Here is a 14,500-nt window from a genome sequence, read left to right as displayed (position 1 = left end):
GATTTTAGGCGCCATAATCAAATACATATCACTAACAAAAGAACTAGTCATTGATGCCTCCGACTGCATTTGTGAACACTAAGGCTTGTTTTTATCTTTTTAGTTCATTTTTACGCAGTTGGGTTTTTTTGTTTATTCAATAATATTTTTATTTAGTTGTGAAGTCCTAGAAGTTAATCAAAAGTTTGCGCACTGTGCAAACGTCTGGGCGAGCTTATCGCTCAAAAAGTAAATCAAAGCCCTAAAAAACTCAATGAATCCAAATATAAGTGGAAAAAGCTATTTCTATGCAACTGCAAAATGTGGGGACTTGGATTCAACGGAATTGAAATAAGAGGAAGGAGATTCCGAAAACGTAAGTACCTACATACTACTTACCTCTTGATAGATTTTTTTATAACTAAGTTGTGTGTTTCGGTAGCTTCTTGTAAATGAAGTTTCTCAAAATTAAAGTTGATAAAATCTTACTTTACCTACATCTACAAGATCCAAACACGGATACCAGTATTTCCTTATTGTCCGTATAGGAACGAGTTATAGTAGGCTAATCAATGATATTATAGAACTTTTATTTAGAACTTTTTTTTTTTATTTAGAACTTTTGTTTTTATATAATATCATTGAGGCTAATGAAACAAAACAGTGCAACATTAGTTTTCAAATTATTTTGAGTAAATTCTCAGTAAAGAGCCACATCTTAACGGAATTTCAAGGGAATGGGAGGGATATCATCTATCATCAATCATTTATTTAAGTATAAAGTCATTACTTACGAAAAATTAGAACTAACGATTTTTCTGTATAGCATAATGCCTTTGCCTATTCCTGCAAAAAGAAGGGAATTATAAAGAATCGAACCCCAAAAAAAAAAAGAGAACTGTCAACGTCAATCAGTTTTATGTCAAAAATTTGACATTATCAAAATGCATCCTACTTGTTTTGAATCTAAGTTTTAATTAATATTTTTAAATATAATGGATAAATGTCGATTATGTTTGGCGACGAGACGAAACGTGCGTTCAGTCTTTGATACTGAAAATGATTATTCACTAAAATATGTGCACATGATAACTTCTATAGCCAATGTAAAGGTGATTATTTTAATTTTTATCATTACTTTATTTTATTCAAAATCAAATACATACATCTTGCTTATATTTAATCATTTTACCAATAGCCCATTGACAAAATATTTCTCTTTTATGTGGCATTTAATGTTTGGCCTATGTTATTTAGGTTAGGTAGGTACTACAGAATCTAGGCACAAAATATAACAGAAGGTAAACTCATGTATGTACTTCGCTTCGCATACCTGCGCTCGGCCGTCGCGCTAGGGTTGTCTTGTCATGTGTTGCGTTTATTTTGTTATGATAGAAAAATGTAACTTTTAATACAATGGAAGAAAGACAATTACAGATATCCACATTATCCTCGTATAATTATGTAGTTATGTTTAGTACGTTATTATTATAGTAATAGCTTTCAAACATATACACGAGAAGGAAGTAGTATGACGTAGTATGTAGTTGGGTGGTTGACACTATTATCCAATAATTCCTAAAACCTCTTTAAAACACTTCGATATTCCTAATAATTGAGTTGGATTTCAATTTGTCAACGTTAAACAAACTATTGAAATACAAATAAATACCTTACTTACCTATCGGAATCAATTGGTAGTTTAAAAAACGACAATTTAGTTTTTAATGTTGAGTGTAAGCAACCATCTACTTAACAAATGTTGTAATACCCATTTTTGTTGTTCACTCATTTTCGCACAAAAAATAATAATTTCACAAACGCGTCAGCAGCGTCACTCAAGCGAACGCAGTCGCGCCTCGCATTCGTCCGAGACAGTCTTAATAACGCGTACGTGAGCGATGTCTATGTGTGCGTGGCTCGAGCGCGCTTAGTATGGAGTTTACCTTCTGTTATATTTTGTGATCTAGGGTAGGTCAACATTTTTATATTTACTTTTTTTGAGCCTCGCTTAAAGTCATACTCGTACAATTAGAATATTTCTGGATATGTAAATCAATGCTGAACAATGTAGTGCATAATTATTAGTATTTAATTTCTTAGATTCATGAAGCAGACGGAGTCACAGACAAAATATGTCTTGCTTGTCGCAAAAAACTAAAGGAAGCTTATGACTTCAAAGTGCAGATCGAAAAGTAAGTAAATATATTATTATCATTTAATCTTCATTTTCATCAGTGTGTTTTTTTATTTAATATTTACCTTCAGCTTGTATAAAATACTCATTTATCTGTAATCAGATCAGATGCAGAGCTTCAAAATACAGGAAATGGGAGAAAAATTAACTTTTATAATTTAAAAGATATTAAAATTAAAGTAGAAATAGAGGTCCCCAAACATGAAAATAATATTGATGAATACTTTAAAGATGGAGAGACATCCATTCATTACAATGATACAATAATAAAGAAAGTGGATCCTGAGGATTGTAATACTTATATAAAAAAAGAAAACGGACCCCTGTCTGTATTAGACTTTCTTAATACTATCAAAGAAGAATCAGAAAACGAATTCAATGATGTAAGTGAAAATACAATTATTAGAGCATTTAATTTTATAATCCACAGTTCATTTGATTCAAATGAATCTTTTTTGCAGGATTATGATGTAGATTATAAAGCAATGTCTGATGTAGATGATGATGATGAAGAATATCTTATACCTCTAAACAAAAGACTAAAACAAAAAAAGAATAAGAAAAAAGTAATAAATAAATCAACGCCAGCAAGTATGTTACTTATATTTACATATTGTGTTGACAGTATTGATAATTAAGTTTGTTAAAAGCAGTAGTTACCCTATGTATTCATTAAAGAAAATTACACAATCAATTTTAGAGGAAGTTTTTTAAAATAAATCTTTAATAATATATTGCAGTATTTATTTATAGAATGTTTGATATGCAATGTAATAACATATTTTAATTTCATTTTTTATTATATTTTTTCAGCTAATAAAAAAGTGCCAAAATATACTCCAGTTCAAATAAAGCCTGTATATTTGAAAGATCTCAGGGTATTGCCGACCAGGAATGACAAGCCCAAAATTAAAAAGAAATATTGTTATAATAAGAAAAAATCAATGTGTAATGTTTGTGGCAAAATGACAACCTGTATAAACAGTCATATACTGACCCACACAGGTGATGTTTTATTTGTACTAAAGCTGTTAAAAATATTAAACTAAGGTACATTTTGTTTTGATGATCCTTAAAATTATAGGTTGTTTAAAAACTCACTAGCTTCCTTTCGCGTCCCACAGTCGCGTATAAATAAAGGACTGTTTTATACAATATTTATAGTATGTTTTATAATTACAGGAGAGCGATCCTTCAAATGTGAAGAGTGTGGAAAAGGATTTCTGACTGCGAACTGTTTAAAATTTCATGTAAAGTACAGACATACCACTGAAAGAAACTTTAAGTGTGATAAATGTGTTGCTACATTTGCTAGTAAAGAAGCCCTTAAAGGGTAAATTATTACTGTTAGAATTTTGACAATATTTTCTTAACTCTGTTTGTTTTTAATTAACCTTTTCTTTTATAATTTTATAGGCATATGGTACGACATACTGATGAGAAATCACATGTATGTGATATCTGTAATAAAGGATTCAAAAGAGTAAGTAAAGTTATAACTTTGCAGTATGTTTTAAATTCAGATTTCTTTTAACATGGGTGTGAATATAAAAGTACAAGCTACATTCGTGCTTATATTATAGTATTATGGCAATCTTGCAAATTAATTGTCCAACATGTTTGAGTTAAGTTTATTTGATAGCAAAATAAAATAATATTAATATCATTTATATAAAATTCCTGATTATTTAGCGCTAAAACCTGAATAGTCGCTTTTCGCTCAAGAGTTGAATGTTATGAGTCCATCTATGTCTTTATTTGCAGAAACAGGCATTGAAGCGACATAAATTAATCCACAATTTAGCCAATAAACGCGTCAAATGCGATTTATGTAACATGTCATTTTTTAATAAATTTGGTTTAAATCATCATCTCAGAATTCATACTGGAGAAAGACCATACAAATGTGAGGTAAATACTTAGATATTATTATAACAATGTTAAATGATTAATGTTCCATATATTTGTGTACACCTAATCAATAACGTCATACATGTTCCAGATTTGCTCCCAGCCATACAGCTACAAGCATGACTTTAACAGGCACTGTTTTAAAAAACACGGAGTGTTTCTCAAAAGACGCTCTGTCAAAATCATGAACGAAGAAGTGTTACAGAAGGAGCGCGAGCTGATGCGCGACCTCATGCTCAAAATAAATGGATATATAAAAGAGGGTGAACCTCTTAATCCTTTCGAGGGTCCTCAAGGCTATTTGGCTTTTGAACAAGCCGTTAAAGCTTTGCAAGCTAAACAAATTCCTGTTGATTTTCATATTTAAATAGTCATTCCTTTTCACTGTTACATACATTGATTAATAAATATTTTTCTAAATCATTTATGTTTTACATACTTACATTATTATAAAATGACCTATGGATTTGGCGCCCAACGTGGTGGATCGTTCAGTGCATTAGCGCTGGTGTAAACTGTTGCCATCGTATTGAATTACATTATACATAGATTATGATAATATATTACTTTACGTAGTATTTTTAAAGAATTATGCTTGAATGTGCTAGGAACAGCATCGTTAAAGTAGGTACCATACTAATTCACCATCAAGCCAATAATATCTTAAAATATATTTTGTGGATTATGTGTGGGTTAACATCAACAACATGGACGTCAGATGGCTATTGTTTCTCACCCGTTTAGATAACAAAAGCATTCAGGTATAAATAGTAACAGTATCAAGTTGCTAATGGATCTGCCTTTGTGCTATCAATCAAAAGTAGGGGAGGTTTCCTATATAAGACGAGGTGGTAAGTTTCTACGCATTAGTATTTCGAGGTTCCCGAAGTGAACAGTGGCCAACATGGTAAGATTATTTTATTTATAAATATGTGCTCAATACAATATTAACGATTTCCTATTCATCAGTTTAAAATAATGTCCCATTTCCAGATTACTAGACCTTTAGTAAGGCTACTTGTATGTTGCGGGCTGTACATTCTAGTACAAACACTGATGCCCAAAGTATTAGCAATGAAAAGGACTTCAGACATTGAAGAGTATATGATCGGCGAACAAAGAACTAGAAAGAGGCAAAACTATGTAGAAAAAATGGGCATAGAAAATGAATTTTTTGAAAATGTTGACGAAGTCGGGCCATCTTACGACACGAAACTTGTAGAATCATCTAAAGAACAATTGCCTGCATTTATCCTAGACTATGCTAATATGATACGAAATGATATCATTCTATTAGACAATTCTGTTGAAACAAGAACTCGCAAAAGAGGAAACATCAAAGTTGAAAAACACAATGTGAGTACAAATTGTTGCATAAGGCTAAACAAGTCTCTGTTAGAACTTAGAACATGGATGAGGCTTTGTAGAATCAAGCTAAATTATAATAAAGGAATTTATTTTTACAGCATGCGGTACCCGATCCGCCTTGCAACTGTGAGCACAACGTAAGTAATCAATATTCTTTTATTGTGAGCCGGGATGTAAGGGCCACCATTGCTATCTCAATTTAACCCGAAAGGATCGACCACGCGAAATCTAAGGGCGCATTCAGAAGGTCTAGTCTATCCTTTGATCACCCATGGATAAGAAATCCACTTTGATCACCTAGGTGATTTTATCCATGGGCGATCAAAGGACACGAGTTTCCCCTGGAGTCCACTTTGTGGAATAGACACCTAATATGAAATAAATTTTAAATTATACTATAGTGCCGACACTCTTCTTGACACCATTGAGCAAGGTCATGCCATCTTTATCAGGATACCCCTCTACTGCACAGGCTCTAAGAATATGGTTTAGGTACATAACTCTCTGTGCGACACTGAACTTTTTGTCTACAATTGACTCACTGAAATGGATTTTTACGTTTTTTTTATTTTTTATTTTGTCTTCGGCACTTTTTAGATTATGTGCACAATCCGATAACCTATTTATTAATTATTTTTTGCAGAAGGACATCATCGACTTGGGTGAAGACTACTACCCGCGGTTTGTCGAAAATAGAACTTGTAGTAAACAAATGTGTTCCGATTTCTACATGTGCCAATCGAACTTATATGAGGTTCGTTTTTTATTATTTAAGATATTTTATTATTAATCATTAATTTAGCTACCTAATTAAATCAATGTTATTTGTTTGTTTGTTTTAGTTAACTGTATTGAAAAAGAGGATTTCTATGCAAGAATCTCAAGTAGATTTACCAAGTGACTTGAGACATCGTTGGGTGGCCGAAAAACAAATCGTGACTATTGGATGCGTGTGCACTAAAAATTATGGCATAAATGGTGAACATTAATGTTTATAAAGACCTCCAAAACAGACCTTAGTGTGTGACTTGAATGTTATTGACGAGCTTTGTAAATTATAGAAAATCACATTTATGATTGCTATAAGTTAGATATAAAAATAAACGACTTCTTCATTGGTAATTGTTTTATTTTAGAACCAAATGTTACATTATATTATAAACTACATACTATTCTAATGTAAAATATCCAACGTCATTATCCCATCTGGTTTGCACATATTGAAAAAAATTCAAGAAAAAAAACCTCACCAAAGTATTATGAGAGTGAGCAGGTGTTAACTGGCTGAACCTTTTTCTAAGCATGCCTTATAAGACACAATGTATTTACACTTAAATTCAGAATAAAATAACATCCTAACTATACAACCATTATTGGCTGTGGTTCTGAAAATTCTGAACAATAAATAAAATAATGATGCATAATAAAGGCCAAAAACATTCCAAATGGCATTTTATTGATTATAAACAGAACTAGGTAATGAACCTAAAGCAGGACCCCGATTGCGCTAATTTGTAATGTCTCCAATTAATTCGCGTTTCATCTCCAATCACGCTCCAATATCATTCCAGCTGATGTGCAATTCAGTATCGCGGTAAAGTTCACACGCAACACGGATCACGGACGAACGGATTTATATACACTTTCCAATAAACGTCCGAACACTTTATTTTTAAACTAATATTGCAAAAAGAGCAAATTAACCAAATAAACCATTTTTCTTTCTTTCTTTCAAATTTTTGTGAAGCGTTTGAGAAAGTTGCTTTGTGTCATCTTTTTACACAAAGGCGCAGTTGCACTCCGTTTACGTGACGGCTTCGTTTGAACTAGCTGTCAAAACGATACCGCGGTACGGATTTGTGCAAACAGCTGAATTTCGTTCGTGTTCCAGTCGCGTTGCAGTTGAAAATGATTACCGCAATCGGGGTACGTAGCAGAAAGCGTTTTGACAGCTCATCTATGATTTGTGACGTCATGTACGCCTGCCGCGCCACCCCTATCACTGAATACGAATAAAGTAGATACGATCGTAGAGGAATTTGAGGAAATCTATACGATTTACATATTACTGTCAATTCACACTTGTTACAAAAACGTCATGACCGTGCCAAACCAACGCCATCATGATTGCGAATGCCGTCAGCTCTTGCATGTGAAGCAAAAGTCCATTACAGACTAACTATTAGGACTGTCAGATGTAGTTGACCGATTCGATGCCAAGATTAAAAATTCGGTTACTGCTGCGCCGAAACCCCCACAAATGTTTGATAAAAACAATAAGTTCATAATATAAATAAACATTCATACGTAAGCTTTGCTTAATGTAAAATAGAAAAAAGTCCAATTTTGCCTTGTTTGGGACAACATGAGGCTATGTAGTTTCATGCCGACATCACCGTAATTTCACTCCTCTGAATACACCTAGTTCGAACGCACGTCTGTACTGGTTTTAATATCCGTATTATAGCCTGACCAGGAACATAAAAACCCTCGCCATGTTGCGGAAAACTAATGGTACTAATTTCTTTTAATGGCAACAGTAACTGAAAACTTCATTGACATGTCACCTTGCATATCAGTCTATTGCTGTCAAAGTGTAAACAAACTTTATTTTAAATGTGCGCAATTGATTTTGTGAATTAAATTGCTAAAATCTTTTTATAGTCGTGAAAGAAAAGTGGTTCACAATGTGTTAAAGTATTTGTCGAAGAGAAATACTAAGGGTTCGAACAATATTTTCATTGAATAATTTTTCCGACAAGGGTGTCAAATTGACTGACATGTTTATCGTATAGTACAGTCCACTATGAAAATTAGCTGTGATTTGTTTCAACTACCTATTTTAAAGTTTTTTGTCACTTTCTAAGTGTTGAATTTTATGGAATTGGGAAAGAAGTACAGAGTTTGAAGCGTTCATGAGCAGACATTGCAGTTGAATATTCAAGTTCTGAATTTGATTATTGATGAATAATAAAATAAATCCTACTAGCTCGATTGATGTTTTCATTTAATTTATTTAAACCAGGTTACCTATAATAATATTTTTTCGTTAATTCATGAAAATATCAAATTAGCCCGTAATCCTGAATCCTGATACATAAAGTTAGCCTATTAATTTAACACAGGTACGACTGTACTCAGTGTTGCACTATCAAATGAAATTGACGCGCCTCTATGCCAGGGTTTTTATGTTCCTGGTCAGGCTATAAATAACGCTGAAAACTCGATTAAATCTCAATCATAAATTCTATCCTGATTGGTCTAGATATTAAATTAAACAAATCACAAGCCTCAATCTATGCTTGAATTCTTCGAGTTTTAAGCTTCGTCCTAGCGTTAGGGGACCATCGATAATATTTCACAATCGACAGTCGACCTCGAAAAATATTCAGGATACAGATAGTATCGCAATATATCGATACAATCTATAGTTATACTATCGATATTATTGCAAAAACTGTCAGAAATAACCTTACATTCGGCTGCTTATGTTTAATGCTCTTAGAAATCAGAATACCATTATCAATAGTATTGCTCATATAACCCTGTCAATAGTATCAATACTTTGCACATGACGATACTATCGATACCATAATTTTTGTCTTGACTATCGATCGGTAGTGGACTACCAACACCACTTCGTCCTCTATATCGATATTGGACTCAGTGGTTCCGTGTTAGCCGCTGTACTCAGCGGCGGGCTGCAAGTCGAGCTGCGGCATGATGATGTGCGCGAGTCTCGCTGCCAATGCTCATCTCGCGACGAAGCACCTCCTCCGTCACCTTGTGGATCGACTTGAAATTTAAGTCGATGCTATCATAAATGTTACTTTTTGATTTTAAACTCCTCAATAGATAGTATCTATAGTTACTTCTGTCAGTTTTTGCAGTACTATCGATAGTATCGGACGTAAAACTATCGATAGTATCAATACTATTGCACATGGCGATACTATCGATACTATTATGTTCTTGACTACCGATAAGCAACACTGTTAGCCGCTGTACTCGGCGGCGGGCTGCGAGTCGAGCTGCGGCATGATGTGCGCGATGGCGGCGCGCGTCTCGCTGCCCATTCCCATCTCGCGGCGCAGCACGTCCTCCGTGACCGTGTGGATAGACTTGAACTTCAGGTTGATGCCGTGCACCTTGTACACGTGGTTGTTGAGGTTCACCTTGTAGCTGAACGCCACGTTGCACACCTGCAAGCGGAGAAAATCTGTGATGGGACTGGAACATTGGGGGCGTTTGGCCGAAAATAGCGCTTAGTAAGAAAAATGGCGTTCTTTCAGCGGTAAGTACTGTCACAGTCAAAAAAATGTATGGGAAAACGTCACTTTTGAAGTTTAGCAAACGTGTCCAAACACATCCATTGATGTGATATGTTCTTTTTTGGTTATGGCTGAGGCTCTGGTGAAAATCAACTGATCTATCTGAAATTAAGCAAAAAAGACACAGCGCAGTGTACATATTCAAACGTTGGTGAAACCCATCCGAAATTTTAGGTATAGTTCCAAAATACTGAACTGTCCTATCCATGACATTGTCAGTGGGGCGCCACCGTCAATACCGGATCGCTGGTTCCGATTTTTGCCATGTTGGAAACCATATAGTTGAACGATGGTAGCGCCCCCCTGTCATTGACTTTGGTGGGACAGTTCAGCGTGGGTCATCTATACGAGAATGATGGTAAACGGCCCCTAATGAAATAAATGTAAAAAAAAGTACTACAATTTCCGCCATATTGATTTTCAATATCAATATCATCTATTCATACAAACCTCAATGATACTGCAACTGTCAAGCCTTGAAAAATCACATAATATGTAATTTTACCCAGTTATTTCAGAGCCCTAGCATCGGAAATGTTGTCATGTAATAGTGAAAAGCAGGTTAATAATAGCATAACGCACTGCACGCACATTTGAAGCATCACGGCATCACTTGGTTATTTAGCAACATCTATCACTAAGGCTGAGTTGCACCTCCTAACTTTAACCGAAACTTTATCCGGTGTATTTTGTATGGAGTTTGACAGATTTTTGACGTTTTTTTAAAGTCAAAGTAAGACGGTGCAACCCAGCCTAAGACTAACCTCGCAAGAGTATGGCTTTCGACCCGTGTGAACGAGTTCGTGGTTTTGCAGATGGTGACTTTGCGTAAAGCCTTTATTGCAGAACGAGCAGACGAACTTTTTGTCGCCCGTGTGTATTCTCATATGGCGTCGTAGGGCCGGCGCCTGGAAAGAAACGCACCTGGCATGTATACGGGCGTTCCCCGGTGTGCATCCGCTCGTGATTTTGCAACTGGTGCTTCGCATTGAACGACATCGTGCACGTGGCGCACTTGTACGGTTTGTACCCAGAATGTATGCGGAGGTGCCGGGTCAAATCGCAACGCTGAAATATATCATTCGCTCTTACATTTGGAGCCTACGGATGTAGGACACTGGAGATTTATCAACACACCAATACGTAATTTAAGAACTCAAAATATCATGCATTTTACGAGGTTCTTCAGATCTATAATATTTTTAATAAAAACAAATACCATTTGAGCTTCAATAGCACAAACATTAAAATATTAACTACTAATAAATTACGATAAGTTATCCATTCCAATGAAAAATAATGATAAATATAATACAGTGTCAGATACTTACGGCAATAAATCTCTTATGACATAGGTGGCAAGGGAATGGTCTTTCTCCCTTATGTATTAGATTGTGTCTGTAAAAAATAATTAAAAATTAAATAGATATACTAGAGATAAAGCTTTATGTATGTATATCTTCTACTTCATAACTGCATCAAACTGAGTTTCCCTGCGTGATCGAATCAGAAATGAGGAGATCCGCAGGAGAACCAAAGTAACCGACATAGCTCGCAGAATTGCTAAAATCAAGTGGCAGTGGGCGGGGCACATAGCTCGTAGAGACGATGGCCGTTGGGGCAGGAAAGTTCTCGAGTGGCGACCACGGGCTGGAAGACGTAGCGTGGGCAGGCCTCCTACTAGGTGGACCGACGATCTGGTAAAGGTCGCGGGAAGAGCCTGGATGCGGGCAGCGCAGGACCGTTCATTGTGGAAAACCTTGGAGGAGGCATCCAGCAGTGGACGTCATTTGGCTGAAACGAACGAACATAACTGCATCATACTAAGTACCTGACTAAAGACTTCTGACTGTAAAATCCAGCTCCACAAATCTCGCAAATGTGATCTTTCACCCCAGAATGCTGTTTTGCATGAGCCAGCAAATTGCTCTTTTGCGAGAAGGTTTTCGAACATTGAGAACATGAAAACTTCTTTTTCTCTGCAACATAAATGATTACTTTGTGAGAACAAATCCATTGTCAACACATTCCAACACAGAGTTGATCAAAATAAAGAAAATTAGGTTATTGGTTCATCAGATTGCATAGTTTAGTAAATTAATAAACATAGTTGATTTACCTTGATGTGTTGCAATATGATTTCCCAGTGTGAAGGTAAGAATACCACACACAGGACACACAAGCTTTTCTCTTTGTCTCACAATGGGCTTGGCAGTCCTCACCATCCGGACTGTCTTGTCAGTGCGACGCACAACCTTATTCTGATCCGAAGATGCAGGTGTTGCTCTAACTTTGTAGTTAGGATGTACTTTAAGAACGGTAGCATCTTTTGGTCTCTTTAGAAGAATCGGTGGACCTCTAGTACCATTCTTCATTATAGGATCTAAAAATAATGATTCTATTAAACCATAGGCATTATTAGTTTTTAAATAAAAAGTGCTATGATAAGGTGCTCCCACACCAAACTTATTAATACACTAATAACATAACAAAAAAGCTATATCAAAATAAATGTAAGAAAACGTTTCAAAAGATATTTCAAAAGATTTATAATTAACTTTGGTTTTGGAACACCATTATACTCACAGCAAGTGATCATTGTGGTTTTTGTTTTACCATCTTCACTTCTGCCTGGTTCATCAATCTCTTCTTTGATCTTCTTAAGAACCTTTACTTTTCTCACAACAGTTTTCTTGCCCTTGAACACTTTTATTTCAGATAGTTTTGGCTTCTTGAATTTAGTTTTCTGTTTTCCTGTTGGTGGCACATAGTCATCATCATCGTCATCTTGGAAAATATCATCATCCAGATATTCAACCTACAAAAAAATTAATGTGTATTACTAGCTAGTCAGTTTTAAAATAATTACAATAGAAGATAGAAACACACTTACATCATTATCACTCTCCGAGCTTATTTTTGTAGATTTCCAAGTAAGATCAACTTCAGTGCTGACCGGGGCACTTCTAGGTTCTTCGTTGACATCAACCTTTCGGATTACAGTGTTAGCGATAACTATATCCTTTCCTTCGATAGTCTCAATAGGTTTTGTGTCAGCCAAGACGTCAATTTCCATTTCCCATTTTGGCTCACATTTTATATTCAAAGGTCCAATTTCACTTTTTATGTCAGTAAAAGAATCAAATGCAATTTTCTTTGTTGGAACTTGTTCGTGTGCTCTTGCCAACATCTTTCTTAGCTTCTTATCAGTTCTAGAATGAATATGTACTTGTTTAAAAATAAAGAAATAATTGATGCATGTTTGTTCAAGTATAAATCACTACTCATTTATGCTTACCTTTCTGCAACAGTTTTGAGCAGATAAGCTTTCTCCAATGCATTGCAACACTTCTGGCATATTCTGTCCGGCAAGCCATCACATGCAGCCACCTAAATATACACAAATACTTTAGTTTGCATGAAAGTAATGATTAATTATTAACTTGTTCTAATAAAGCTGTGGTGATGAAATCTTGAGCTATTTTCTCTAGTTTGTAGTAATTATGGGTTTAATTCATGAATGTAGATTTTTCATCAAACCTCAAAAGATATGGTTTTATTACTTACTTTTACATCAGCAACTGCAGTAAGCATTTCAGCGTAATTCCCGGACAATTTATACTTGAATAGGGGACATAAAGGTTTTTTATTAGACAAACATATTCGACATGATTTCATGTCAATAGCATCACCGGGATCAAGCATTTTTACTAATTGAAGTGATGACAACAAAACTAAAAACAATAATATCGAAGAACGGTATGTCGATTAGAAAACACTACATCCACCACTATTATTTGCTGCGATTTACTGTTGCGTCGCTGCACCACCTTTTTGATCTCTACGCTTCGCTGTTTTCTCTTCACCTCACTACGTTCTTGTTCCAGTGATTGTAAAAAAACTCTTGTTACAAATTTGACAAAATATAAATAGAATAATGTACTGAAAATGTCAATAATGAAATCAAAATTGGTATTGAAATCAAGGTGAGGAATAGCTTTCGTTATATGGAACACAACGTATCGGCGAAACCATAGACAATTTATTCCATAGACAAGTTTATTTTTTCTGAGGTTGTGTCTCCTAATACTAAGAACACACTGTTAAAAAGCTTTTGCATTAAGAAAGTGAGCAACATGGTTATTCAACTTTGAACAGAAAATTCTCTGGAGTTTGTTCATAAATTAAATATAGTGGCAGTGCCATATTTCAAAATAATGTAGTGCAATGGAATGTTGTAGGTTTTTTATTATTAATTTAGAAATCTTTTACCACCCTGTATGTATAGAAGTTTGGTTTTTGGTTGGATATATTTGTTACCGACAGTGTGTATAATCCGGCAGTAAATACCATCCCTAGTCAATGTATAGAATGCCAAAAACGTTCAGTTATGTATGAAAATTAAATATTATTAATTTTATGCTCTGACTAGGTTATTCTATACAATACCAAACGCGCAACCGGCAATGTGTGTAGAAGATGATAGCAGGGAAAGAAGAGACGAGCGGGCGGGCTGTTTAGGAAATACGAGCAATTTTAAGAAAAATTCTAGACTTAGCACTCGGCGACCACTCCGCGGTGTGGATCGCTGACGGATCACGCTGGGTTAGGTCACCAGTCTAACCTAACCTAGCATTTTGTAATCCAGCTATTATAGTTTTTTAAAATGACCCTCACCCTCTTTACTACTCTAGATAGAAAAAAGTTGAAAAGG

At 35.0% G+C, this 14,500-nt stretch overlaps 3 protein-coding genes across 6 annotated transcripts; 2 read left to right on the top strand and 1 right to left on the bottom strand.

The window, feature by feature from the left end:
• The first annotated feature begins 914 nt into the window (after positions 1 to 914).
• On the top strand, positions 915 to 4,510 carry LOC135088611 (zinc finger protein 69 homolog). The gene is made up of 9 exons (XM_063983519.1): positions 915 to 1,091; positions 2,083 to 2,174; positions 2,280 to 2,559; positions 2,638 to 2,767; positions 2,990 to 3,181; positions 3,359 to 3,509; positions 3,593 to 3,659; positions 3,941 to 4,087; positions 4,179 to 4,510. The coding sequence occupies exons 1-9, from the start codon at positions 975 to 977 to the stop codon at positions 4,452 to 4,454; spliced, it is 1,452 nt and encodes a 483-aa protein (XP_063839589.1). The 5' UTR covers positions 915 to 974; the 3' UTR covers positions 4,455 to 4,510.
• Positions 4,511 to 4,597: 87 nt separating this feature from the next.
• LOC135088612 (prothoracicotropic hormone) lies at positions 4,598 to 7,584 on the top strand. 2 transcript variants are annotated; one of them, XM_063983521.1, is made up of 5 exons: positions 4,598 to 4,994; positions 5,081 to 5,443; positions 5,554 to 5,592; positions 6,099 to 6,209; positions 6,298 to 7,584. In XM_063983521.1, the coding sequence occupies exons 1-5, from the start codon at positions 4,992 to 4,994 to the stop codon at positions 6,442 to 6,444; spliced, it is 663 nt and encodes a 220-aa protein (XP_063839591.1). In that variant the 5' UTR covers positions 4,598 to 4,991; the 3' UTR covers positions 6,445 to 7,584. The 2 variants fall into 2 exon arrangements, with proteins under 2 accessions (XP_063839591.1, XP_063839590.1); XM_063983520.1 differs by having other exon boundaries at positions 4,598 to 5,443.
• Positions 7,585 to 8,665: 1,081 nt separating this feature from the next.
• Positions 8,666 to 13,797, bottom strand: LOC135088610 (zinc finger and BTB domain-containing protein 14-like). 3 transcript variants are annotated; one of them, XM_063983516.1, is made up of 9 exons: positions 13,354 to 13,797; positions 13,085 to 13,176; positions 12,680 to 12,998; positions 12,373 to 12,604; positions 11,906 to 12,169; positions 11,618 to 11,765; positions 11,118 to 11,184; positions 10,551 to 10,694; positions 8,666 to 9,657 (listed from the first exon to the last, which is right to left on the bottom strand). In XM_063983516.1, exons 1-9 carry the CDS (start codon positions 13,489 to 13,491, stop codon positions 9,451 to 9,453), a joined length of 1,611 nt encoding a protein of 536 aa, XP_063839586.1. In that variant the 5' UTR covers positions 13,492 to 13,797; the 3' UTR covers positions 8,666 to 9,450. The 3 variants fall into 3 exon arrangements, with proteins under 3 accessions (XP_063839586.1, XP_063839585.1, XP_063839588.1); XM_063983515.1 differs by lacking the exon at positions 10,551 to 10,694 and adding an exon at positions 10,711 to 10,854 and having other exon boundaries at positions 13,354 to 13,796; XM_063983518.1 differs by lacking the exon at positions 10,551 to 10,694 and adding an exon at positions 10,711 to 10,854 and having other exon boundaries at positions 12,403 to 12,604; positions 13,354 to 13,796.
• Positions 13,798 to 14,500: the final 703 nt, after the last annotated feature.

The sequence above is a fragment of the Ostrinia nubilalis genome, chromosome 4 (assembly GCF_963855985.1).
Source record: "Ostrinia nubilalis chromosome 4, ilOstNubi1.1, whole genome shotgun sequence".
Taxonomy (NCBI): domain Eukaryota; kingdom Metazoa; phylum Arthropoda; class Insecta; order Lepidoptera; family Crambidae; genus Ostrinia; species Ostrinia nubilalis.
Note: the sequence above shows the minus strand (reverse complement) of the source record. Positions and strands in the feature narration are given on the sequence as shown.

Coding starts and splice junctions, on each gene's coding strand:
- LOC135088610 (XM_063983516.1), bottom strand. CDS start 13,491: ATGCTTGATCCCGGTGATGCTATTGACATGAAATCATGTCGAATATGT. Junction 13,177..13,353: donor CTGCAGTTGCTGATGTAAAA/GTAAGTAATAAA, acceptor GTGTATATTTAG/GTGGCTGCATGTGATGGCTT. Junction 10,695..11,117: donor GTCATAAGAGATTTATTGCC/GTAAGTATCTGA, acceptor GTTTCTTTCCAG/GCGCCGGCCCTACGACGCCA.
- LOC135088612 (XM_063983520.1), top strand. CDS start 5,066: ATGTCCCATTTCCAGATTACTAGACCTTTAGTAAGGCTACTTGTATGT. Junction 5,444..5,553: donor TCAAAGTTGAAAAACACAAT/GTGAGTACAAAT, acceptor TTATTTTTACAG/CATGCGGTACCCGATCCGCC. Junction 5,593..6,098: donor CTTGCAACTGTGAGCACAAC/GTAAGTAATCAA, acceptor TATTTTTTGCAG/AAGGACATCATCGACTTGGG.
- LOC135088611 (XM_063983519.1), top strand. CDS start 975: ATGGATAAATGTCGATTATGTTTGGCGACGAGACGAAACGTGCGTTCA. Junction 2,768..2,989: donor AAATAAATCAACGCCAGCAA/GTATGTTACTTA, acceptor ATATTTTTTCAG/CTAATAAAAAAGTGCCAAAA. Junction 4,088..4,178: donor AAAGACCATACAAATGTGAG/GTAAATACTTAG, acceptor TACATGTTCCAG/ATTTGCTCCCAGCCATACAG.